General features: G+C 38.5%; 1 protein-coding gene across 2 annotated transcripts in view; it reads right to left on the bottom strand.

Moving 5' to 3' along the window:
- The window catches only part of B3GLCT (beta 3-glucosyltransferase), a 47106-nt gene extending 20493 nt beyond the window's left edge, over positions 1-26613 (bottom strand). Inside the window, exons 1-5 of one of the 2 annotated variants that reach the window (XM_050976221.1) lie at positions 26390-26593; positions 18396-18457; positions 16082-16121; positions 12958-13067; positions 1672-1748 (exon numbers count right to left, since the gene is read on the bottom strand). In XM_050976221.1, the coding sequence (XP_050832178.1) occupies positions 1672-1748; positions 12958-13067; positions 16082-16121; positions 18396-18457; positions 26390-26477 (377 nt within the window). In that variant the 5' untranslated portion in view covers positions 26478-26593. Of the gene's footprint in view, positions 1-1671; positions 1749-12957; positions 13068-16081; positions 16122-18395; positions 18458-26389 lie in introns of both variants that reach the window. The other variant, XM_050976224.1, reaches the window with a different exon arrangement.
- Between the last annotated feature and the right edge of the window lie 479 nt (positions 26614-27092).

The raw sequence follows: 27092 nt of genomic DNA, 5'->3' as shown, positions 1-27092 counted from the left end.
CTTGGGGATACCATGGTAAGATCCTGTTTTGGATAATTTTTAAAAAAGGGATTTCTGCTCTGCTGAATGAACATGGTTACTGAGAGGAAATGCAGCAGGCCTTCGAGGCACAGTAAGGATACTGTGTCATGAGACATTCACTGATTCTATCTTCTGAAATTAAATATTTTGTCCAACTTAACCTGTGCCCAAGAACTAAAAATTAAAAATTTTCACAACTGCTTAGAGACCTCCTTAAAAATGCTGACAGCTACAGGACTGAGAAATCTATTCTTTGGAAGCAATTTTCTGGTAAAGATGCATCTTATACCACAATTAAAAGCATCCTCTCCTGCTGCAGGATGGGCTGAACTCCCTTCTTCCTCTTTTGTCCATTGAGAAAACAAAATACAAACTTCAAAACATGAACATACTGCTAAACTACTCCATGTCCTCATCTGCCAAAAGTACTAAGTGAAACAGTACACACAACGAAACTCACATTCCAGAAATCTCAAGATGGAAATCCTCTACTTAAGATTCTTCTTCTGATTTCTAAAGAATTTTCTCCTGCTTTCTCACACAAATGAGCATTTGTATTTTTTCTTTTAGTTCTGCTATCTTATAAGAGCTGTAAACCCTGTCACCATGACATAAATAATTCAGAAGAGGAACCACAAGGTCATTGAAACAGGAGCTAAGCAGGGAAGAAAAGAAAGATGATTGATAGCTTGAACATCATCTTCCAGTTTTCAATTTACTTCAAATCTCTTCTGCTATTTTTCACAGTTTACATATATCTCACAGACAGCTGCTATGCAAGCACTATTTATGTTTTTCTACACACAAAGTAATGGAAAGCAAAAGGAAAAGTATCCTGTCCTGCAACCACTCTGACATAAAAACCTCACCCTGAATACATCTAATAAGTTATATTAACTAAATTAAACCTCAGTAGGCTGCAGATTTCAAATGCAAGCTTCAGGCAAAAGATATTCTTCAGTATCATGGAGCTTCAAGATTACTAAAACAACTTCCTGACAGTTTGCAAGATACTACCATGTAAATGCAGCATGTTCTCCTTGGAGCCATCTGCATAAGCTAAGAAAAAAAGATATTGAGGCTACCTGTCTTTTCTGATCACATTAACATGAAAATTTGCCATATAAGCATCTAAAAAGATGCTGAAACCTAAAACTTTTCACTACAGAGACATATGACTCTATAAGCAATAAAAACCCCTAACAAGTATTATGAACCATTTATTTTCAATTTATTCCACTTAATTCAGTCAAGTAATCTGAAAGATCAAAATTTCTGTAATACCTCACACCTTACACTGTGAGAAGCGGGGACCAAACAGAAAAATACACATTTTAAAATGCTGTTTCTTTAGACTAGTTTACTTCTCTAATAATTTTAAAATGCTCTGTGATTTGAAGAAGGTTGTTGCTCAGTAAAATTCTATTATTGCTGTTCTTTTATTTTAAATAGGCTTCTCTGATTTAATTAAGTTCATCAGAAAATTGCTTTATAAAACAAAAGAAGTACAGTAAGAAAGTTAAAATATAAAGTTGCAATTCTCATTAAAAATTTTTGCTTTTTGAAAAAAGAAAAAAAGGTCTGAGTAACTATTACATATATTCTTGGTTACAAAAACTTCTGAAAATGACTGGCATGCATTACACTTACTCTGTCATTAATGGCAATATTGTCCATGCACCCTCATGCCTGTCGATCTGATGAATAAGCAGAACTGTAGGCAATTCCTTTAAGAAAAATAAAAATACTCCCATTAAACTTGAATTATATGTACTTTCTTCCTAAACATCAATCAATCTTTAAAAAATTACTCTGGAAGAGCTAATTAGTTTTCCAGTTAGTAACTAGGTTTTGACTGGCGAGCAGCCCTGAAAAATAGATGACTCAGGATGGTACGAAACAAGGTGAACTGCAAGTGAGGGTTAGTGCTTCTTCCAACCTGTAATTTCTTAATTGTCTTTTAGCTATAAAGCTAACAGACTTGGAGTTCCATGCTTTGCAGTAGAACCCACGTAATCAATAGATCATAGTAATCTCCTTGCCATTCCATAAAATCCCATGAAGAAATACTTATAAATAATGAAGGGTGTTCTGCAAAGGCGTCCATTGGACAATCACGTTGCACTCAGCTTAAGTGAGAGTTCCAACACTCTTTACTTTGAGCTGAGCTTTGACTTGTCACACTAACATCTTGACAAAAAACGATGGATTTACAGAAAAATCAATATGAGGAGTTAACATTTTTTTTCCTGAAAGATCAAAGAAGGTTTCCTACAAAGGAAAATACTCAAAAATTCCTTTGCTCTTTTGTTATTCGAAACCTCTTTGATGTGGCAGATCCCAGTGTCCAGCAGATAAGCTAGAATTCTGGGGTAGTTTCCAAGAAAACACCACTTAAACACAGCCTTCTGATAAACCAAAGTGCACAATTTGTATTACATGTGGAAAGCTGGATGCAGACACATCCCTCAATACACAAGCAGTACCCTGCTCCACCAGCGAGTCCAATCCCCCACTGCAGCATCATTCTGTCCAGGTGTGACACCAGCTAAAGAGAAAGGAGAGGCTCCCTGCTCACCTTCACCTTCAAAACTTCACATGAGATGCTTAGGAAAGAGTACAAGGTCAGCAGAGGAGGGATGATGGTGTTTGAGGAGTGGTTTAAGCCCAGCTGGAAAGCACCACATATAGCTGCTCAGTCAACCCCTCTCTTCCCCTATCCTAGCTGAAACCAGGCCAAGGAGGAAAAAAATCATTGGTAAGTGCAGGGAAAAAAGGGAGGTGGTCACTTGTAACAATTTGCTGGGAAGGACACTTGTTTTGCCATGGCCTGCTCTGATCACTGCAGTCTGTCCTGTCTTCTCCTTAAATTCCATTTCTTTTGTATTAGCAGGGAGGAAATAATGAATCTGACTCCATGTTCTCAGAAGGCTAATTTATTATTTTATGATACTAGAATATATTGAAGAACACTAAACTAAACTATACTAAAGAATACTAAAAGGATACAGACAGAAGGTGAGAAAGATACTCAAGAAAAACTTGTGACTCTTTCCAGAGCCTCCATACAGTTTGACCCTGAGTGGTCATTAAGTCAAAATGATTCAGAGGAAACCAATGAAACAACCACCTGTTGGATAAACAATCTCCAACCGCATTCCAAAGTGGCAAAACACAGGAGATGCAAATGAGATAATATTGTTTCCCTTTCTCCCTGAGGCTTCTCAGTTTCCCAGGAAAAGAATCCTGGGCAAAGGGATTTTTCCAGAAAATATAACAGTGACACATTCCTAACTCCTGGGCAGGAGGCTTTGAGTGTCTGTTTTTGGAGGTCTGTGTGCCCACAAGCACAGAGAGGACCATGAGTTGTAGGGGTGCACCTGCCTCTCCAAGCCCTAATCCTTTTCCACTCAGAGCTTGCATGTGCCAAACATCTCTGATTGATGAATGATATTTGTGAATGATGCCATTAACATAAAATTCACACTAAAACGCAAAAGTAATTTATTTTCTAAGAAAAGCTCTAAGATAAAGTTTGCAGTATTTGCTGACTATGTCAAGTTTACTTTAAATCCTTTTTAAGGGCATTTAAGCACAGCATCTAGAAATACATCAAACCTCCAAATTTCATATACTAAAGAAAACATCTACTGCTCTAAGGAATAACTGTGTCTCTCAGGAGTGCATTTACCTTATACAAAAATAAGGATTTATGCTATTAGAATGACCCAAATTGAAAAGAAACAATGCCAAAACTCCAATTTGTAACAGGATATTCACCTGCATCTCAAAAATCAGCATTTCTGATTTATGGTTCCAGTTCAAACTAACCTAACAAATATGTTTCTGCTTGTTTTCAATTTACTGAAAAACCAAAAGTTCAGAGCTTTTAGTGGAAGTGGCAAATCTTAGTCATAGTATTCTCAACACCTTATAATTCACCCAAATGTGAAAATGGTAAAATTTACTTGGGTATAGTTTTATCTTTATTTATAGTTTTATCTTTAGTTTTCTTAGATTTTTTTTTTTTTTTTTTTTTTTTTTTAGCATAAGTTTGTGGTAAAACCACAAAATTATGCTTCCTTAAGGGGCTGCAGATAGGAAGATAAAAGGGAAGACCTCTGTCTTTAAAAGAACATTTCTTTTTACATGCATACAAAGCCTGCTAGTATTTTCAGGAAGCCATGTATTTCATGTACAATAGACAAAGAAAATAGTGGTTAATAATAACATACTCAGGGTCTCTATCACACTGAAGGCTGAAACTGGATTAATTCTAGATAAAAACAGCATTTACCCATGCAAAAGATATGAAGTAAATTACATAATCTAAGTAGCTGTACCATTATACTCTATTTCCTTTGTGCAGAGCAAAGGAGTGATGATAAAGAAAAAGCTCTCTTGAGCTTACAAGATATCTTTTCTCTTTGACATTCTCATAAACCTGCTCTCTTTCTCTACCCAACTCCCTCTAAAACATGAAAATTCATGTCCTGCAGGAGCCTTTCCTTCCACTCACCTCGAACCATGCATTAATTCTAACTTAATAAAGGAAATGCTTAAAACACACTCTAGAGATCTAAAACAGCCACTTACAAAAATACAGGAGCATTTCTGTTGCTTTTCCTTTCTCATTTTTACTCTGAACCTAGTGGAACTGGGCTGACCTGTTCATTTTATTTATTCCATCTTCAGTACAAGGACAGAACAAAAAAGCAAAATGTATCTGGTGTCAGCTTTGAGGAGTGGAAGGGCACATGCAGTCAAGGTAATGAAATGTAACTTGCACACTGTGTCTATCTCATAAAACTCTCCTACAAATGCATCCATGGCCTGTACTGCATTCCCTGGTTATTCTAGCTTGAAACTAATGTTTCCACAGTTACAAACCATGTGCTTTCACACTTACCAACATTCTACATATGAGACAAGTATTTTATAATCTAAATAACCTAATTTAATCACTTCTTGAAGACTCAGAAACTACTCTCCCCACTTACACAACAGAGCTGACTTTAAAGGGAAAAACCAAGAAATGGAATTGAAATACAGTATGAGATATTTTTACCCCAATACACCTACTCTATCAGCACAGTGAGATCAACATTACCTGTCACTGATGACAATGGCAAACACTACACAAAGAAAAACTAAGTGTGAATAAAGGGGTTAGATCCACATTTTCAAGCTAATTCTAAAGACACAGTTTCACACAGCCTCATTTGTACCTTAAAATCATCTAGTATTTTTTATGAAAGTTGAAGTATGAAGATGGCACAATCAATTTCACACCAAATCATCAAGAGAGCTCTGGTTTTTGAATATAAATATTGAAAGTTTTCTTCATTAACATGAAAAAAATTGGAAGACTAGCATTATCCAATAAAGAAAAGGTAATTCAGAGTAAAAGAGTTAAGAGCTAAATAAGGGAATTCTTAACCTGAAACATGTATCTCTATTCTTTCTGCACTACGTGGAATTTCGCATCAATCGACCAAATCCTGTATGAGAAATGTGCAATTTATAGAGAACAAAACCATACAGGGTAAAAACAAAAGGAAATGCTATGGTTTCATAGACTATGAGGTCAACGTGGGCTCCTGTATACACCCAGGATGGCAGAGATCCACCCCAGCTAAAATGGGATTTCCAGGCTAGGTCACATCCTCTAGGTTCCTCTAGCAGAACTGCATTTGCTTTGTTTTCCTACAGAGTAGCTCACTGAATTTCACCTAGGCATAACCAAACCTTGCCCTAAGTGTATTCTTTTGTGAGAACACACTTTATTAGAACACAACTCACACCAGACCTTGCTCAGCACTATTAATTATATGTCCTATGTGACATGATTTTGCAAGTAAGGCATAGAAACAGATCCAGAACTGCAGTGAAATGCAAAACACGACAGTAATGTGCTCGTTGTTATATTACTGAGTCACCTGAGCAGAGCAAAAAGCCATCTTGTAATACACTAGAGAAAAATAAAGTAGTGTACAGGAATTTGCTCCTAATGAGTCCAGTTTGCTCATATCTGTAGGTGTCTTGCATTTATTATCTCTGTGCTTTGTGAGCTCATTAAACTGCCTCATGAAGCCCAGAGGTGAGGGGCAGGAGTGGGGACCTTATACCCTGAGCATTGCTGCTGAACTGCACAGCTCCAGACTCAGAAATGTCTTCTAGCTCTACATACCCTTCAAGCACGTAACAGCATTTCCCCTACTCTCTTCTTTTCAGTAATCAATCCTAAGACACATTCAGAGCTAGCCTACCTTCTCAGCCTTCCCTTGGGAGGCTAAATAAGCCAAGCTCTTACAGTCATCTGTTATGATTACTCTGACAAAGTAGAGCTGTGGAATACATACTGAAGTCTCCCTACAGCTTTATTTTCAAAAACATGCCAATTCTGTAGACATCCTGAAGGATTTCTAAAAGAAGTAATACCAATAGCAGTAGTAAAAGAAAGTAATAGCAAACCTCCTACCTCTAAGCCCAGTGGGTCAGACAATTTACTGGGAATTTCCAGCTTCAAACATTGTACCAAACACTTCATCTTCTCTATATTCTAACAATTTCCTTAAATATTGGAAATTACAATAGGCATTTAAATTATTTTTCATGTTTTAAAGACATAAGTATCAATCTTATCAGAGCCTCATTTCCAAGAATCCAAGACAAAATATTATTTCAATAATCCCATTCAAATACAACTCATGGATGATTTAAAGTTCTATTATACATTACCAGTGTAAAAGAACTTTGCTTCTGTTTAACACATCTGTTATTTAGGAGCTTCTCCAAAGTTGTCCAATCCTTTTAATTTCTTGCTCTATTTTTTCCTTTATGCTTCATTCATAGAATCCTAGAACAGTTTTGAGTTGGAAGGAACATTCAAAACTCTAGTCCAGGCCCCTCCAGTGAGCAGGGACACCTTCAGCTATATCAGGTTGCTCAGAATCCCAACCAAAATGATCTCAAATGTCTCCAGGGATGGGATATCAACCACTTCTCTGGCAAACTGTCAGTTTTTCACCAACACCACTGTAAAAAATTTCTTCCCTATGCTGAGTCTCAATCTACTCTCCTTTAGTTTAAAAACTTTACCCTTTCCTTATTATTACAGGCCCTCTAAAAAGTCTGTTCCCCTCTTTCTTTATAAGCCCCTCTGAAGTACAGAAAGGCCACAATAAGGTGTAAAACACTCCCACAACAAAAAACCCCATGATTCTAATAAGGCACGGTTTCCAATAATCTTTGTTCCTCAGGAAGCCCAAAGTAATAAAGTATAATGTATTATTTTCCATTAGAGAGAATTTCTACTTCTGTTCTACTCTCAGATGCCCAGTTATCATTTTAAAAAAGAGTTGAGTTTTCATAATATATTATGTGTCATTTCAGAGAGTTCAGTGAAAGGCCATAGCATTGCCCTGCTTTCACAAATCAAGAGCAAAAAAGCCAAAGCAAATACTGAGTGCAAAAAAACACAGCAAGTACTGTGTGCAAATTAACAAATCAGACCTTTTTTTGTAACAAGACAAAAAAAGGTGTGGAAAAAATCTGGAGAAGTTTTGAGTGCTTATTATAAATGCTACCACAGATGTGCATAATAAGACAGTAGCCTAGCAGGACAACATTTGCAGTAAAGTGCCATTTGTTTGCTCTTCCTTTGAGTGAATAAAAAGCAGCAAGGAATACTTTCTCCACAGCTCACAGTTTACAGGAATTCTAAATAAATGCAATCATGCAAAAGACAGATGTGTGGTATGTATACAGTACATAGCTATTATTCATGAAAGCCAATATTAAAGATGAACCACTGTAATTATGTTGCCTGGTCTGAGTATGGTCTTTATTTAGAATGGGTTTAAGATAGGATTTTAGTATTGTAGTTGATAATATTAATGTGTAAAGTGAGTTTTTACTTAAAAGCAAATTTTTTGTCAATCACAACTAGTGCATAAAAACACTTCAGGTTGGATATTGGGACAGGTTTCTTCACTGAAAGAGTGATTAAGCATTGGAACAAGCTTCCCAGGGCCATGGTGGAGTCACCATCCCCAGAAGTATTCCAAAAATTGAGCAGATGTGGCACTTCCTGATATGGTTTAGTGGGTGTGGTGGTATTCAGTCAAAGACTTGATGATTTGGAGACCTCTTTCAACTTTAATGATTCTATGATTCAAGTAATGAAATGAAGCAATTTATGGGGTTCAGATGCTTCTTTAAATATCAGCAAGATTAGCAGTATAAGTAGATTTATATTCATGGAAAGCCTAAAGCATCTTTCACTGACAGCAAGACTGAGACAGTTGTCTCCCAAGCTAAATCAGTGTGATACATGGGGGAGCAGGTCCCTTCCCCACAACAGGCTCTGGCCAAGGAAATCTAATGTACCTATTTTAACTAGGGAAGAAGAGAAGGAACAGGAGAGCAGAAAAAAGCTTCCACGAGACAAGAAATTTGGTGAGTGTATTTCAAGTACCAGTACAGATGATCAGGAGAATATACAAGAACAAAACAACTGTCACCAGGTAATGATTTTAATCTGATGATTTAGTAATTCCAGTCTCATGTACACTTGAGCATTCTATTCTATAAAGATGACTGAGCAATTTTAATATAGCCAAAACCAGTGGAGAATGAAGCAATCTCTTATTCTTTACTAAGAAAAGAAATACCTTAGTAAAACAGGTTTGTTCAAATCCTATTAAGTATGCAGAGATTGCTGCTGAAGAGGCTGAGAAGTTTGCCTAAAGCACTCTAAACTTTTGAATTTCTTGTCTATATTTTGCCCTGACATGTTAGGACATCTCTGTGAGGTGGCAGGTCCTATTTTCTACATTAAAAACGTGAAGGAAGCTACCACATATTTGATTGGTAAAAGCAGTGATATAGAAATGGCATATGATTGCAAGGCAGGGCTGAGGGCAGCCCACTCATCACTACTAAAACATTTAAAAGATCTCATTAGTGCAGAATTATCCGACTGCTACAAATTCCTTCAAATCTGCTGAGCATCCATTAGAGGAAAACGATCCTGTTCACCTTCCAGCACAAAGTGGAGGTAACTTTTACACTTTCAACAGCTAATGAGCAAGGCATCAATTCTGCTGATAACAAAGCCTAGCAATTGTCAAAAGGATGCCAGTACCTTTGCAGAATGAGAAGCGAGGGCATATTAGAAAGTCAAAGATCAAACAATTAAAACAAAAAGCTGGGAGAACAGCTGGAGGAAAGCAAAGATAAAACAAAAGTCACTCAAATGTGTAAGGCCCTGCAAGCTGACCTTGAAGAGATTTAAGACAACTCCGAAATACATTTTCCAAACTAAGCAGAATCTTTTGTACACTTTTCCTGGACCACTTTCAAAAGGTTTTATTTTGAATGTACCTCACCTTTCCACAGAACAGAGTTTAGAAGCATTTCACAACAGGAGCACCCAAATATTAAAGCCCCAGAATCAGCAGTTGCACTTTAAAATGCAAATCCTAAAAGCATTACAAAGAAAAACAAAGAAAAGTGACCAAGAGCATACTGATACTAGGCAATGTATGCAAGCAGAATAAGTAGCACAACATAAAACCAACACAGGTGCTAACGTGGATAAAAATATAGAAATAGGAACTTCATTCACCGACCACTTAAATGCACACTCTTATTAGGGTTTTATACTGCAAGCTCTCCCCACATAATAAAAATGTAGTTTTATGGACAGATTATGAAAATAAATGCAAATGTTAAAGTTGTGGATGATGTTGCAAACACAATATTGAATAAATCCTTGTAGGAAAAAAAAAGGAGAAAGTTGTTGCTAGGAAGAAAATAAAAGGCACACTATTATTTTACACAAAAAACCAAAGGAAATCAATCTATTAATACTGAGAAATTTTGACATTAAAACATGCCTGTTTTAATTTAAAAAACAGGGTTGATCTTGATATGGTGGAAAACCTTGCCATAGAGACAAACTATTGTACACATGGAGATGGAGGGGCAGGTCAGAATGTAGCCCAACACCTCACCTGAATATAATCTGTTAAACCTTGTTAAAACTGCAGGATCAAAAAATGAATGGCCTGATCAGTCTCAGCTGGAAAGAGGCTTCCATGAAATGGGAAGCCATTACAGGAGGGAGAGAAGCAAGCAGGGTTTTCATACTAGAATCCTGAATTAGAGCAAGTAACTGTAAATGGAAGCAAGAGGTACATTATGGATTGCATTGAATTCATGGCATTGATTTTGAAAAGTCTCAAGCAAATTCTGTCTATTTTATCTAAATATACAAATCTGCATCAGTTATTTAAAAATAACTCAGTTGCCTTGAAAAAGAAGTTCTTCCACTAAATCCTATAACCACAACATTATTCATAGGACCCCATTTGATCTTTAGACTTTACAGGAAAAATTACAGTTTTTTGAATTGGCCAAGGGTGTTCAATGCAAGAACCCTCCAAGACCCAAAGCAAAAAAAATCTCCAACTCTACTAGACGAGTTTTCATAGGGAAATATACAGACTTTTGTCTTCTAAACAGTGTCATAATCACAGGCAATTAAAAAGCACTGAGTGCACCTAAACCGGTAATTTTTCAAAAACTTTATTTTACCTCTTTTCTGATTTTGAAAGTAATAGCAAAAAAGTAATCCTGATTCTGACTTTTTTAGACAGAAAGGGCATAGTCCCAAATATTACACTCCCAACAGCTTCCTTATTCTTATTTGGTGCTTCTTACAAAGGTCTAATTTACAGAGGTTAAATGTTACATAACATCAGAAAATTAAGAAGACTGGTAGAAACTGTAATGAATTTTTGCCATTGCTGAATTCTAACTGAAGAGTTTTGGCTAATATTCAATAAATCGCTATGGAAAATGTTTCTAAGCAAGAACAAAATACTGACATCTACTGGTGACCAGGATTACAGATTGGTTTCACATTAGAAAAACGTTTTAAGTACCCCATGAAAGAAAATAAATGGACAAATCACTTGTTAAGATTAATGTCAGTTACTTAATCCATTTTGAAGTGAGGCATATGTGCTGGCTTAATGAAGTAACACAAATCTAGCAGTTGGATTCCATTTCTCATTTCAAACTAGCAGAAAATAACTAATGAAACCTTACCGACTATTGTCTGGGCCTGTAGCAACAGAGGAGTGAACCTGATGATTCAGTTTTGTTTTCATATAGCAGTTGTCTTTGAAAACACAAGGATTTAACTTTTTTGCCTGAAGCTAATAATTTCATATGTATTCTCTGCAGTGAAAAATGCCAACTTCAAATGTTGATATGCAGGGTTGCAGAGATGATCTGCCCCATGCCCATAATCAGCATTACTGGGGAGTGTCTCACAGTGGCGTTGTGAGTTGACCAAAACAATCAAGATTTACCAAGAACCTGCTGATTATGCCCATTTATTTTTTTCCTATACACTGACGGCTTTCCCCTTTTCCCAAATTTCAGATATGAGATTACTGGCGGGATTTCCATCACTGCTTCTCTTAAGACACCATGACTGCTGCTCAAGAAGTAACTCTTAATACAAGAAAAGCACCACCATTTCAGCATTTCCATAAAGGCATCTTCTCAACTAGGCAATAAAGGTTTTTAGAAGCCAGGTCAGTTTCAGATACAACTCTGATTACAAAATTATTTCACCTCTTTCCCACAAAACATGCTTATATTCCAGCCTCACTGAAACCATTTGTAGTTCTACTTACTGAACTTTTTATTACTCATATTCTGCAACATCAATTACAGAACTCAACTAAAATCCTTGGGTTTAACAACTGACACCATAATCCTCTCTGCACACGTTGTATCTGAACGCTCCTCTCTATTCCAAAGAGGACTCTGAAAGAGCAGAGCTCTGCAGAACAAAGGCTGCTCACATGACTGATTTCATTAAGGGATTAAAAATTGCATTTAAAATGGATTTAATTACAACAGGTTTGATAAGCTTGGATAAATGAAGCCTAAAACATCCAGCAATCTGATTTAGGCACTACAAGACTAATGTACATAAGACAATTTACATCAGATTTCTTTTTCCTTTACAACAAAGAACATGGAAATGAGAAATAGGTCAAGTAACCTCACAGCAAGCTATTTCATATGAGGGGCTGTATGCCACTCTTAATTTTTTCTTAATTTTATAAAACACAAAGAAAATAAAGAATTGTTTATGCACACTGAACTTTCAGTATAAGTTTCTTAAAAACCTCTTCTCTCTGGGCTTACGCTTTACAAATCAAATTTCCCATCAGATTGTAAAGTACAACATGCAGCTCTCAGGTCAGTGTGACCCACCAGCAGGTCAAGGGGAGAGTCTGAGAGGAGTGGCTCTGCTCAATCTGCAGAGGAGTGGCAGAGGAACAAGGAATAGTTAGAGAAGGAAAAAAGAGAGGTGTGGAGGACTGCTGCTGCAGGAAAGGGGGGGAATCCTGCCTTAGGAATTTACTGTCCATACACATTTCCATTCTACTGCCACCATGTCACAACTGTGCAATGGAATTCTGACAAAATCTACACTACAGCACATTCACTGGCTCTATTAAAATACTCAGCTAAAATTATTCTAACTAATAATCAAATTGTTATGTTTTTCACATCATAAAGAATACATCTTTTTTGCTCTGTAAACACACTACAGTCATACTGAACAGCTGCCTTCTTCCAAGTCTTTCTTATCACTTTTGCATCAAATGCCATCCAAACAAAAACAGCTGTTACACAAAAAGGTTGATAGTTGAAATTAAAGCAGTGGTAAATCACAGTGTACAATCAGTAAATAACCAATGAATTAGTTTTCTTATAAGCACACAAAAAACAATTAGAAAAGAAATAGAATGGATTTTTAAAAAGGCACAACAAACCCCAATATTTTTAGTACATTGCAGCAACAGGATATATAACAAGGCACTTAATATTATCTCAACTTACCTTGCCAAGATCTGCAGCCTGTTTCAAAATATCTCTTTTTAGATCTTCTGCTCTCTTGGAATGAAAAGAATTACTTTGGCTCTGGATGACAAATACAATTCCCTTTATTTCTGTAAACAAGAAAATAAGAAGATTTAAAGATAAAATAAGTTATTTTCTGATTTGCTCCAAAGCTAGTGAGAACCCAGCTGTATGTAGAAACCTATTACACAGTAAGCTATTCCTTTAATTATATAAATATTTCACGAAATAGTAAAAAGGCATTATTTAACACACAGACACACATGAAAATCCAAACCAGCTCTTTTCCAGATTCATTTTAAAAGAGCGTGGCATGACTGGAAGATGTGCAGCAATTAACAGCAGCCACATTCATGAGGTTGCTGTTTCTCCAAGACACCAGCACTCCTCATCACCAGAGTAAAAATGGTCACAGACCAGCATCTCCCCTCAGCAGGAAACCCATGAACATGAAACAGAAAAGCTGCTTCCCAAACAAACCAACAGTTTAAAATCCTACCCAGAAACAAACATCAGGTGGAGAGACACACACAAGAACACTGAGCTGATACTCTTACCTAATATGACAGCACCAATATCTCACACTGTTTAAAGGCATCATAACTAAAAACTTTAAGCAGGAGAGAAGACTGAGAGCAATTTAAAAGAAAATAGTGAAGTAGCTTTGCAAACATTTATGGATTATACAAGTGCCTCTTGTAAAATACAAGTAGATGATGAAGCAGGTAGCCAAATTTTCTTGATAACAGGAGACAGAATAATCCCTCAATACTTGGAAATCTTGGAAAATAGGAAGATACGTTCCCATTCAGAATCAGAGCACAGCAGACAACAACAGAGGATGAGATGATAAAAGGGAGAGGACAGATGCCTTTTCCAGAACTCTTACCAAGAGTTCTATCTTGAGTTATCTATGCTGTTTAACCCACTCAAGACCATTAACTACTTAATCAATCAATTAATTAATCAATCAATGAGGAGGACTGCTTGGCCATAAAAGGCTGAACTTGACAGATACTGTGTAGAAAGTGTACCAGGAAACTCAGAATATAAAAACTTGAGACAGCGCCACAAGGAAAGAAACTAATGCCCAGGAGATCTGTACAGAATGTTGTGGGTTTTGTTGTTGTTTTTTTTTTTGGGGGGGGTTGTTTTTTTGTTTTTTTGGTTTTTTTTTGTGGAGAAAGGACAAAGCTCACAAAAAAAAAAAAAAAAAAAAACCAAAAAAAAACCCAAACAAAAACTTAAAAAAAAAAAGAAGGAAAGTCCGAAGAAGGAAAGAAGTAATCACAAGGAAAAAGAGTAAAACTGAGCCCATGAAGAAGGATCACAAGGAAAATAACCACAAATATCTGCACTAAGGTTATGAGAAGACTGCTATTGATTATATTGCTTTGTTGCTCTAAAAAGTTATTTGTTAATTTTGTTAATTTAGACCTGTGACAGCTCAAAGCTGCAGTTAGATGTTTTTCTATTTTCCCTTCAATATTATTTTCCCTCAAGTTATTAGCTTATTCATCAAGACAACTGTCAAATTGTATGAGGTTTCTGGTGATATATTACAGAGGTGGAAAAAGCATTGGATAGATATCAGTATTCATTTCCCTTTTTTCCTACACAGTGTAGGAATCAACAGTGCTCATGCTCTGAACCACCAAACTGCTTAAAAACCCCATGCATAATAAAAACTTCTGAATAGCAACTAATTGCTATCTAGCAAGATCTTTGCTAGATTTCCTGTGCAAAAATTAAAATCAGTGTGAAAATTGAAACTACACTTTGTTGATGCTAATGAGAGCCAGAGGGCTAAATCTACATGCACAACACCAAAAACACCTACAGAGACAAAAAGCAAACACTACCTGGTTTTTAGTAACTGCTGATTTAGTAGCAGTATATTTACAGATATGGAAGCATCTGAACTACACTTGGTTTCTCTTATGGTACATTTAACACCACCTGTGACATTCCACAATAGCATACTTTCTAGGAGTGAGATAACATCTACTCTGATGATTAAATCAAATGGAAATAGTTTCCTTTGCTATAGGTAAAGTCCTTAATAAAAGACATATTCAGTGTATGAAAATGTCAGCAGAAAACAGTTACAATATTGAACACCTCAATTGTTTCTCAAGCTGAGAAAGACCCAATGAAGCAAGAGAAAAAACAGTCTTTTGAAAGATTAATTTCCAAAGGGGCTACTGATCTGTATGTAACAGTTCAAAAGAGAAGAATGAAATATCAGAGGAACTAAGAACCATCAAGAACTGCAGTCTGTTTCAAGCCCTTACATTTTACCTATAGAAATGGGTTAAAAGACCTTAAAAAAAACCCAAAACACAAAAAAACCCCTGAAACCAAAATAACTTTATTAAGAAGAGGCAAAAAAAATGATGTATTGCATCAGACCAGCAGTCCATCTAACCCACTACATTTTTTTACCAGCAGTAAGAGGAAAGACACCACCAAACCTTCACTTTCTCCAGTGCCCCTCATACCCTCCCAGCATTGACATGATTAAGCTGGGTCCTTTCAGAACAAGCAGAGCCAAGTCCTGAGGGTTTAGCAGAGTGAAAAGTCCACAGTTACAGCACAGAGAATGCAAGTCAGGTCTGTTAACTTTTTGCCAGAAGGACACCAGACTGGTCTTCAGAGAAGGCAGAACCTTGCAGAATTTTTATTTTCATTATTTATCATCTGTCCAGCAGCAAAAAGTTTTACCACTATTTTACCCATTAATGTTTGACATGCTTCCTAAATACTTGCTTCTAGATATTACAAAGTAACTATAATTTGTTACAAGCAATTTACAATAACCCTAGTTACTATGAATACAGTTAGAGCCTAGCAGAATGGTAAAATTCAGTTTCATCTTAAATTGTTAGAGGAACAGCTAAGTATCATAAAATTTTATTTTAAACTATAGTGCACTACAAAAAGCAATTCATCCTTTTCACAGTGCAAGAGCACACGTTCACAGAAAACTTAACTACAAGAACTGCAAGTAAAGTCAAAGATTCAGTTTTCTGTTTGATGAGACTACATGAACCAAGAAAAGAAAAAAAAAAGTATTTGTGAAACAGCCCTATACTCTACTTACCTCTGCCTATTCTACTAATTGTTCTACTTTTTTCAGAGTTCTAGAAGAAAGAAAGAAAAAAAACCAAGTAAGAATATACAAAAAGCCTCAAATATTTATACAGAAACACACTGCCAGTCAAAGCACTCCTCAGATTATAAACGTATACATAAAAGTTTTAACTCGAAAACTAATATGAAAAATAAAGTAAACTTTATTCATCATCAAGAATTGCAAGAAATATCCTACATGCTTGCATACTATGACTCAGAAAATACAGTAAGAGTAAGAAAAAAACAGAGAAAATGCTTTTCCATTACTCAATTTATACCAGAGCTCTTTAAATTATTACTAACAATGTCTTTTTTTTTTTTAATTATGTATCTTCTGAGCACTAGGTTTGGAATATGGAGCTCTACAATAAAAACACACCTGTTCAGTGTAGGAAAAAAACGCACTCTATTAATTTAATCTACTATCAAGGTTCTATCAAAACTAAAGGAATCTATCAATTTTTTCTATCAAATCTATCTTCTGTCAATTTTTAAAGGAAGACTCAAATGCAATTTATATCAAGACAAATATCAAAAGGTTGTTGCACATAACATGACTGCACTGGAATTTACTCAGGTATCACAAACATCAGGTATCTCTGCACTGCCTAGAAAATTGTAGGAAGGAAAACAGAGCCTTCATTTGGTGCACAATTTATCCCAGGTGTCAGCACTCCAGTGCTTTGGTTTGTCCACATGAAAATCAAACTCATCTTTACTAATTGCATAAGAACATTGTAAGACCTATCTTGGTTCCAGTGTTTCAAGACTTTCAGACAGACGTGCCACACATTTCCTCAGTAATAATCTCATACATAGTTTTCCTACCCTTGAGACAAGTTCTGTTTCTAAATACTGAGCCCCTTTCATTTTTTTAAATACCAGATGTATGTAATCCTTTTAGCTCTACTTGCATCAGATGATCTTTCCTCTGACTTTTACACTGAAATGAATAAGCTCCAACTTCCCTGGTAGCCATCTGTAAAACCTTTCCAAAAATTACTGCAACTGCATCCATTCTTATGATCCTTTTCCTGCTGCCTGGGTGAATAAAGTTTAAAATGTGTTATAAGATTAATTTATTTTGATAGCTATACACAACTTTGTTGTTATATAGCACAGAAAGTTAACATTCAAAGCTAACCTGGATCAGAAAACCACAGAAGATTGACTTTCCATGCAAACAAAAACCTTTGTGTTTTGTGGTACACTGTGTGAAGAATAAGCCATATTTAAAATTACTTTTATTAAAACACAAAACAATTGTTGCCTGTTATAGTCCTGTTAATGCTATTTTTTAAAAAACAGGGGAAAAAGGTATTTTGGCCTGAAGAGTTCTAGGAAGCACCTCTGACCTCATCTGAGGGAAGGTTTTGAAAGTGTAAAATAGCAGGAAAGCTTTCATAAATTATATCCTATATAAGAAGGTAACAGCTGGATTGAGACAGTGATGGAATTTAACAACCAGCAACATATCAGGAATAACAACAGAGTCTCCCAGCCACTGAGGCAGATCAGCACTTTGCAACAGGAATATTTTTCACCTAGAAAAATTACTGTAGTTATAGCAGTCATCATCAAAACCAAAAATTATTTAGAAACATATACTTCTGACTATACTGCTATTGTATTTGATGTCAGATCACTAGATCTAAATGGCAGCTATAGATTCTAACCATTGATTCATTCCAATTCTTTTGTTTTCCTCCTTTAAATTTCTTTTATACATACAGAAATATCTGTTAAAAATATGTGCTCATATACAAACAGTAGTCAGAAGTCTCTGAAAGGACATGCAGTCACACACACCTAACACTCAGGATGCTATTTAAAGCTAGGGATAGCTCTGACCATTAGTTCTCCTCATCTGGATAATTTGAAATTTCATACACGAGCTTTGCTTCAGCCGTGACCTGAGTGGTAATATGTAATAATGCTAATTTGGCAGAGAGGCAGCCATTTCCCTCTCTATGTAGTCTATATTTAACAAAACCAAGAAAAAAGGAAAATGAATTAATTTGAATTAATAATGTTTATATACTCAAAAACTTTGAATTAATAAAGGTTATACACTCAAAACTTTTCTCAACAGCAATAGCACTAAGAACTTGTATGACCCAGAACAGAAAGACATCACATGAAATTTGGTACTACTGAAGTCAATAATTAAAATAATCAATGCCACAGATCTTAGGCTTTTTTTTTTTTTTTGCTCAGGTCTATTCCAGTTTATTTTATAATGTCTGTAAAATGTTCCTGCTCTAGCAACTGAAAATTATTACCTGCAGCACTGGTAGTTCAGTCTCATCTTCTGCACCTTCAGAAACTACACTTACAGCAAAAGCTGAAAGAAAAAACAGACTTCTTTCATATTACAGCAGCTCACTTTCACAACTGATGAAGTTCTGCAGCAAAAAAACCCCAACTCCCCTCCCCCCCTTAATCATTTAGGTAGATTTTTCACCTTAAATGATACTGTATTTGTAATAATCTTTGTGAACATGAGAGTCTGTTTTTAAAAAATTTAAACATTTGCTGCCTGACAGTCCCACACCATCACTGGAAAAAAAATCACTCTGATATGAAGCCAATTTTTCTTGGCTTTAAGGCAAATAAATCCCTTTAAAAAAAAATCTGTTCAGTCCAGTAGCTCACTTGGTAACAGCCTAATGTGCTACCACACAGGAGACCTGCAGTGCACTGCTTTTAGGTTGAAGTTTGAATTACCAAAGCTTCTCTTAGAACCACAGAAACTTACATTGGCTGACAGAAATTTCTATCAAAAGTGAAGATGCCCATCACAGGCTTTGAATGCTACCTTTAAACAACATTGAAACTTGTAAATGTATGGGACCCAAATATATGTTACAAAAAGAACAGGGTCCCCACACAACTAATCTGCAATGAAGTAGTATTAGCTTAAACTATTTATAGTGACACCACCTTTGACACACTTCTGGTTTGTATTAGAAAAAATAATCATAAAATGGGTTCTGGTGCTACTTTTTTTGTTGTTGATGTAGTCAATTTGTCTCAGCCTGCTCTTTTGTAAAAGTAGTTCCATTTAACATAAGAAAGCCTTGCTAAGATTCTTCTTAAGAAATCCTTTACTTAAAAGCATTAAAAAGATGCAAATGAAAGCAAATTATTACAATTTGGAAGGAATTCAAGATGCTATTCTTCATGGTCAAATTGATGGCTTTCTTAAAATCTGGGGTGGAAAACAGATTCAACTGGATTGTCTCATGACAAATTTTTATTATTTATTTATTTATTTATTATTTATTATTCACTTCAGAGTGAATTGTTAGCCATTAGTAAACCATTCCTTTGATGCACTAGAAACCTACAATATAGGACAGCAAGACAAGATTGTCCTAGGTCCAGGGTGCCCCACCTCTGAACACCTACATCCTTATGCCCTTCCAGCTGGAGATCAAATTTCATCAAGTGTCCAGGAGCTGAGGTTCACAGTGACATCTCAGGTGCTGGTTAACCTGCATGTCAAATCACACAGCTGGATCCAGACCTCCCAAAAATCATTCTAACACTCAGACTCATGGTGGTCATAAATCAGAATTACTGAATATTCTGAGTTGGAAGGGACCCACAACTCTTAAATGAGTGGCGAGTACAGGGACTGAATGCATGTTATGAGCACCAGGCTCTAACCAACTGAAAAAATGTAATTTTCCTTCTTTTCTCACAATATAGCAGTATTTACAGCTCAGACAAGGAATAGCTTCCCCTAACAAACCAGATCCACACCTTCCTCTTGACACAATTCTAATTACAAGATCAACACATAGCATCCTTATTCCAGGAAATGTATTAATTATGTAGTATTAACCTGAAGAAGTGTCACCTCATAAATTCAGTTTATTCACAAGCCTAATTTTCAGGTTTTAATATGCACCTGAGGAATGACACATGGAACCTAAGACAACTGTGACTGACAAGAGATGCTGCCTCTGTCACCACAGTGCATTCAATAACCCATGCCACACTGCTCCTGAGCTTTATAAAATATTAACACACATGATCCTTGAAACAAATCAAACAATAATCAGATCATCTATTTCACACCACATTTTTGAGAGCACAGATAAAGCTCTTCAGGGAATTAATTAAGCAACCTACTCATCCTGGTACTACAGAACCACAGATTTGTTGAGGTTGGAAAGGATCCCTAATGGTCATTTAGTTCAACCCCCCAGAACTGGATCCTCAGGACCTTGTCTAGTTAGGTCTTGATTATTTCCTCAAACAAACTCCATAAACTCTCTGAGCAACCTCTTCCAGTGTTCATTCTTAAATTAAAAAAAAAAACCCAAACAACAAAATAAATAAAAACCAAAGAAAGAAGTAGTTATGTTCCAAGAGAATTTCCTGTATTTCAATTTGTGTAAAATGATTTGTGTCCTGTTAATTACCACAGTCTGGCTCTGTCTTCTTTATTGCATCCCATCAGGTATTTACATGTTGGAGCTTCTCCCTGAACCTTCTTTTCTCCAAGCTAAACAGCTCCAACTCCTTCAGCCTCTCCTTGTCCATTGGGGTCCCAATCTATTTATGATGTTCAGGGTCCTTTGCTGGACTCACTCCAGTATCTCCATATCTCTCTAGTACTGGAAAGCCCAGACCAGGATGCAGCACCCCAGGTGTGTCACACCAGTGCAGAGCAGACAGGAGGCATCACCTCCCTTGCCCTGCTGCCAACACTCTTCCCCCAGCAGCTCAGGGGGCTGCTGGCCATCTTGGCCACAGAGGAACACTGCTGGTACATGATCAGATTCTGCATGCCAGGACTCTCAAGTCCTGCCCTGCAAAGCTGTTTCCCAGACAATGTGCCCCCCGTGTGCAGTGTAGCATGGGGTGCCCTCTTGTATGGGGGAACTCTGTATTTCCCTTCACTGAACTCAGCTTCCCAAGTTTCCTGTAGGCCTGCTTATCCAGCCTGCTGAGCTCCCTCTGAATGGCAGCACAGCCAGCTGGAGCAACAACTCCCCCTGCACATTTAATACTCTCTGCAAATTCCCTGAGTGTGCACACTCCATTGTCATTAACGAAAGGTTAAACACTACAGGAGCCACCATGCCACTCGTCAGAGCCCACCAAGTCAGACAGCTTTCTATCCACTTCACTGTCCACTGACACAGCCCATACTTCCACCAGTTTGTTATGACATTGTAGGAGACTGGACTGAGCTCAAACTCCTTGCTGAAGCTGAGATGAACAACACCCACTGCTTTCCCCACATTCATGAAGGCAGTCATGTCCTCACAGAGGTCCTTTGGGCTGGTAAGCACGAGTGCCCATTCATAAAAACATGGTGAATTCTCCCAGTCACCCTCTTGTCCTTCACATGTTTGTCTTGTCCTTCCTTGTTTGGCAGGGATACTGAGGGTTATTTGCTCCAGCACCTTCCCAGGGACTGAGGTACCACTAGCTAACTTATCCTTGGCCTCCTAGAAGACCAGGGTGATATTCTTCTAGTCTTGAGGAACCTCCCCCAGTCACCATCACCTTTCAAAGATTATCAAGTCTCGCACTGACATTGCCAAACTCCGCCAGAGCTTGTATGTGACTGCCACCAGGTCCTGTGGACTTCTGCATGTCCAGTTTGTTTAAATGTTCCCTAAAGCAGTCCTCCTCCAGTGGGAGTAACTCTCCTTTGCTCCAGACTTTCTCATGAATTTTAGGGGCCTGGGCTGAAGGTGAGTTCTAATAATATCGATCAAGGCAAAGAAGGTTCCAAGCTCCTTGCACTCTTTCATGTACTTATTTAATCCTGTCCTCCATTGATAAGAAGGCCTGTTATTATTTTCCCTAGTCTCCCTTTTGCTGATACACCTGCAGGAGCCCTTTTCCTTACCTTTCACAAGTTGAATCTCTCACCAGATTCAACTCCAGGTGGGCCCTGGCTTTCCTAATGGCATACCTGCACTCTCAGACAGTGTCTCCGTGTTACCTGACTGTATTTCCATCTCTTGTGTGCTTCCTTTTTTATGTTTGAGCTTTGTCAGGAGCTCCTGTTTGTGCATGTGGGCCTCCTACCATCTTTGCTTGCCTTCCTGCATGTGGGGATGGATCATTATTGTAGAAGAAGAGTCTTGAAAATCAACCAGCTCTGACTCTGTCACACAGTGCAATTTCAACACTTACACATATAATTTATTCAACAAACCAATACATGCAATGAATGCTAAAGTCTCTTGCTGTACCATTATTCTTATTCCATGTGATTTCACTAAGGCAGCTTCCCCTCCTTTTTCAACAATTAAACACATTAAAATGACTTGGTATCTTTTACATTAAGTATATAAGGAAGACTTTTTTCCAGCTAATACATTTTAATAAGACAAGAACTGTTCAGACTATTTTTAAGCTACTGAAGAACCATTCATAAAACACACTAACAGACCCCTGAAGACACCACCAAAAAAGCCATAAGACTCTTCACCCAACAATAGTGAAGTTTTTCATGCACAGAGACTGTTTTAATTTCTTAGCAGCACTCTTCTACCTGATTAGCAAATCTGTTATGCACATCTAATTTGATAAAGCAGTCTTCAGCAGGCAGCTGTGGCCAAGACTCTTCTGGCTAAGCAACTGGGTCTCTCAGCATGCAAATAAATATCCCCTTCTAAGGATTTACTGGGAAAATGGCAGCAGGAAAAGAACGTGGTAAATTTATTTGGCCTACAACATAAAAAAAAATGGACCACAGGGTAGGTAGAAAATACAGAGCCTTGGCACAAATGGACAACTCCAAGATTAATTCATTCACATGCAATTCACTTCCAGGAGGTTTCTGAAAAAGATGGTCCCAGGAATGAACCACTGATAAAAAAATTCTAACTCCAGATGCAGCTCATGGCCAGGTCACTTGTACAACACAGGCAAAAACCGTAAATTCTCTGTGTGAAGGATGTATTTTTGTGGTGTGCAAGGCATACATGCACAAAGAAGAATGACCTATGTCTAGGAGCTATTAGATGCTACTAAAACAAAACAGTAACTTTTCATGCTCAAACATCATTATTAATTCAGACCATTGTAATGGATTTCTTTCAGTATAACTCCCTAAAGCACATATCCCTCTCTGGAGCTAGAGGTAGCTTTGAAAAATCCAGAATTTCCCCAAGCCCTTTTTGAGTTTTCCAATACAAGGTAAGCATACCTCAGTTGGACTTGCCACAGAGCACAGAGAAAATACATTGCAAGAAGAATTTTACTAGCTGGAAAAAGTTCAAGCCCTGTAGATACCACAGTAACCAAAAGACCAGGGTAATTAACTATACAGTTTCTTGCAAACAAAGCTATCCAAAGCAGAAAAAAACAGCAAGGCACCATCTTAAATGCAACTGTAATCTTGTATTTGTCACTTCATTATTTAATGCATTGTGTACTCTGAAGGTTGTTAACACACGTTGTGCATTAACATCATGTCATCTGGCACAAGCAGACAAAAGCAAACCAATCACTAGCCCTCCCCTCCTTTTGCTAAATGGCCAAGAACTGAGGATAAGAAAAGGAAAGAAATTTTAGAAAGACTTTAAAGTTCTATATTATCACCAATCTTATCTTTATACCTTTTGAGAGCATGACTAAAATCCACTGGAAAAGCTAGACTACATTTTTGGATCCATTCAAAACCTGGACATTTTATATGAGAACTCCTATTCAGTTCAATTCCTATTCATTTTTGTCAAGTGTTCTGGTATTTCCATTAAAATTTTGATAAGTAAGTAGACTTGCTTATAACACTAGAAAGTTAAACTCAGCAATTATTTTCATTGTTCAGCCACCGAACTGCAAGAATATGTGCAGGATGGAAAAGTGGATGTAAACACTGCAGCATTAAAACACAACACACTGTATAAATATATACAATTATACAATATCACATTTTATATGTAGTAGCAATCCTTTCTTTGGTAATACTCTTACATGCATAAACAACTACCAAACGTTTGAAATTATATGTCCTTGAAGTGCCAAGGCTGTTAAAACTGAGGAGTTAACTCTCTGCTTTCACAGACTAATCCACCTGAGACAGAAAAGCAATACTTCTGTTATATTCCTCTTTCACAGTCTGATTCAAGGTTGACTGACCCCAGGGTCATTCCAACCTGGGGGAATACTGACCAGGTTGGAATGACCCTCACTGAGCTGTGGGTCAGTTTCAATGAGCTACAAAAAAGTAACAATTCTATGACTTCATGTATGGCAAAACTGTGACTGATAATAACCACTTTGAATAATGACAGCCAGTGATTACGTTCTATGTAGTAGAGAAAACATTAAAACCAGAATTTCTTTACACTTCTAATAATAATTTAATGAAAGACCTATTTTTGTTTTGGTTGGGTTTCTTCCCCCATAGAAGTTTTCAAAGAACATAAGGTTCTATGGATTGACGTGATTGCAGAGAAAATCTGCACTGATATTTTCAGTCAAAGAGATGGGATCTTCCATTATGAGACAGCCTGTGAGCACTACAAATTAGTTTTGTGTATTTAAATGCAAGCTTTTATGATATTTATAATATTTCTTCACTATCAGCATCAAAGACTCTGGTCTAGCCAGATAAGAATGTATTACAGATTCTTCAGCACAAAATGGGGAGAGAGCAGGGGGAGGAGGAAGAGGAGAGGCTGATGCAAGCAAATTTGCAGCATCTGAAGCTTTTCATAAAATATAAGCAACTACTCCTATTTCTTTACACAAATGGCACATATGGGAAGAAGGCAGCTGAAATCACTACTCTGAACCACTGGAATGGCTCAATGTGTACACCACTGTCTTTAAAAAAGGCAAGCAAGAACAGTAGAAGAAAAAGCATCATCATGATCCCTTCTGATTGCCTAGAAGTTACTCCATACAAAATCATCTGAATACATTTTCCCATTCTGTAAGCTGCCACTTGCAAACTGGAATTTATGAAATTACCCAACTACTGACAGACAAGCTGTTTGCTTCTGTGGAAGGCAATTCAAATTATTTCTGTTTTTGAAGAACAAATTTACTATCCAGGCCATCTCAAAAGCATGGGTTATTTGGGAAAGGACAGACTCTGTAACATAAACAGGTATTAAAAAACAAAAAGAAAACCATGATAATGCAGGAAGCTTCTGGTAAATAAATCCCATACAAGGATTAAATCAAGACCTACGAAACAAGAACACAAGTGTTTCCATTTCTGCTTTCTACCTGCATGTAGGTAGGTATCTATGCATGTACAATAAACACAGATATGGGAAAAACTGAATCTGCTATTCTCTGACTACAATCTGTTTGCCATTAGAAGTGCTATAGTACCTTACTGGAGCAAAACTACTCATCCTGGAAAGAATGAAATGCAGCTTCAGGAAGAGCTGTAGAGTATTAGGACTCCTCCAAAAACTAAGCTATGTCTGTGAAAGGAAAAGTGTTTAGCAGAGGGAAAACCAAAATATCACAGTTTTACTTTGCTGGAAACGTGATTTATTATCACCAGTTTTCCCCTGCATGATTTTGACGCACAACCCATAGCAGTGGAAGAGAATCAAATCCAAAGGATCACAACAAACTGACAAGGTTATGCTGAAAGAGATGGAAATATTCAGGAATAGAAATAATGAGTAAGAGCACAGATGTAAACATTTACTTCTGCCTCTTACACTCACGCCAGCAGCTCCCAACTCCAGGAGCCTGTAGCAACCCAATCGCTGACATTCTAATAATCCTTCTCCTTTCATCTTCTCCCAGCTGACTAGACACATGAAAAACATCTCTAAAACACAGTAATATATTTCCTTCCTCTCGGCTGGCATGTTAGGCGGGCGGCTTTACCTTTCCCCCCCACACCCGAGCAGAACACTCCGTCGGTGCGGCGCTGCCCAGACACAAGCACGAGTGCTCCGCGCGGGGCTCGGCTGCTGCCCGAAGCTGTTCCGGCTCCCAGGCCGGTTTCCCCGGTGCGGGCTGTCCCTGCCCGCACGCCCTGGCCCCGCACCCCGCCCCGGGGGCAAGAGCCGCTCCCCCCGCAGCCGGAACCTCGCAGGGATCCCGCGCCGCCCGGCCGCGCTCCAGCCCTGACCGCCAACAAACTTCGGCAACGGGGCACCTCGGCTCCTCGCCAGCCGGGACACAGCGGCCGGGAAGCGGCGGCGGCTCCGGCGCCGCTCCGAGCTCTCCGGCTCTCCGTGCCCTCCTCCCCGGAGGGGCCGAGCGTCCCGGGTCTCCTCCCTTCACCTCGCCATGGCGTCCCGGCCCGGCCCCCGCCACTCACCCCGGGCGCGGAGCGGCGGGAGAAGGAAGACGAGGTGGGCGCAGGCAGCGAAGAGGAGCCAGCGGCTGCAGCCTGGCTCCCGAGACATCTTGGCGGGGGCCGCTGAGCCGCACGGCGCGGGGAGGAGGCGAAGGGCACGGTGCGCCCGGCTGCCCGCCTCTGCCGCAGGAGCGCGGGCGAGCGGCCTCCGGCTGGTGGCGGTGCCGCGGTCGCCGCCTGCCTGCCCGCCCTCCTCCTCCTCCTCCTCCTGCTGCTGCCGCCTTCCCCTTCCCTCCTCCCGGCAGGACCGGCCGCCAGCGCCGGCAGCGGGGGGAGGCGCTCGGCGGCCGCGGCGCCCTCTGGCGGCAGCAGCGGGAGAGGCAGCGCCCCGCGCTCCCGCGGCTCCCCCCGCTCCCGGGGCTCTCGTCACGGGACATCCGCCGCCCCCCGGGACCGGGAGTGAGCATCCTGCCCGAAATAATCCCAGTAAGCACAGCTCTCCTTAGCCATTAACTCTTCTTAACCAGCCGTTGGAACGGGCTGCCAGGGAGGTGGGGGAGTCACCGACTTTGGAGGTGCTTAAGGAAAGACTGTCAGACTGCATGTGGCACTCAGGGGTTGACACGGTGGTGTTCAGTCGTGGGTTGGACTCGATGATCTCAGAGGTCTTTTCCAAACTCATTGGTTCTGTTAGTCTGTGAAATGTTACCTAGCACTCCAACAG

This window comes from Serinus canaria, chromosome 1 (genome assembly GCF_022539315.1).
Source record: "Serinus canaria isolate serCan28SL12 chromosome 1, serCan2020, whole genome shotgun sequence".
NCBI classification, from domain to species: Eukaryota; Metazoa; Chordata; class Aves; order Passeriformes; family Fringillidae; genus Serinus; species Serinus canaria.
The sequence above is the reverse complement of the archived record's forward strand: the minus strand, read 5'-3'. Positions and strand labels throughout refer to the sequence as shown.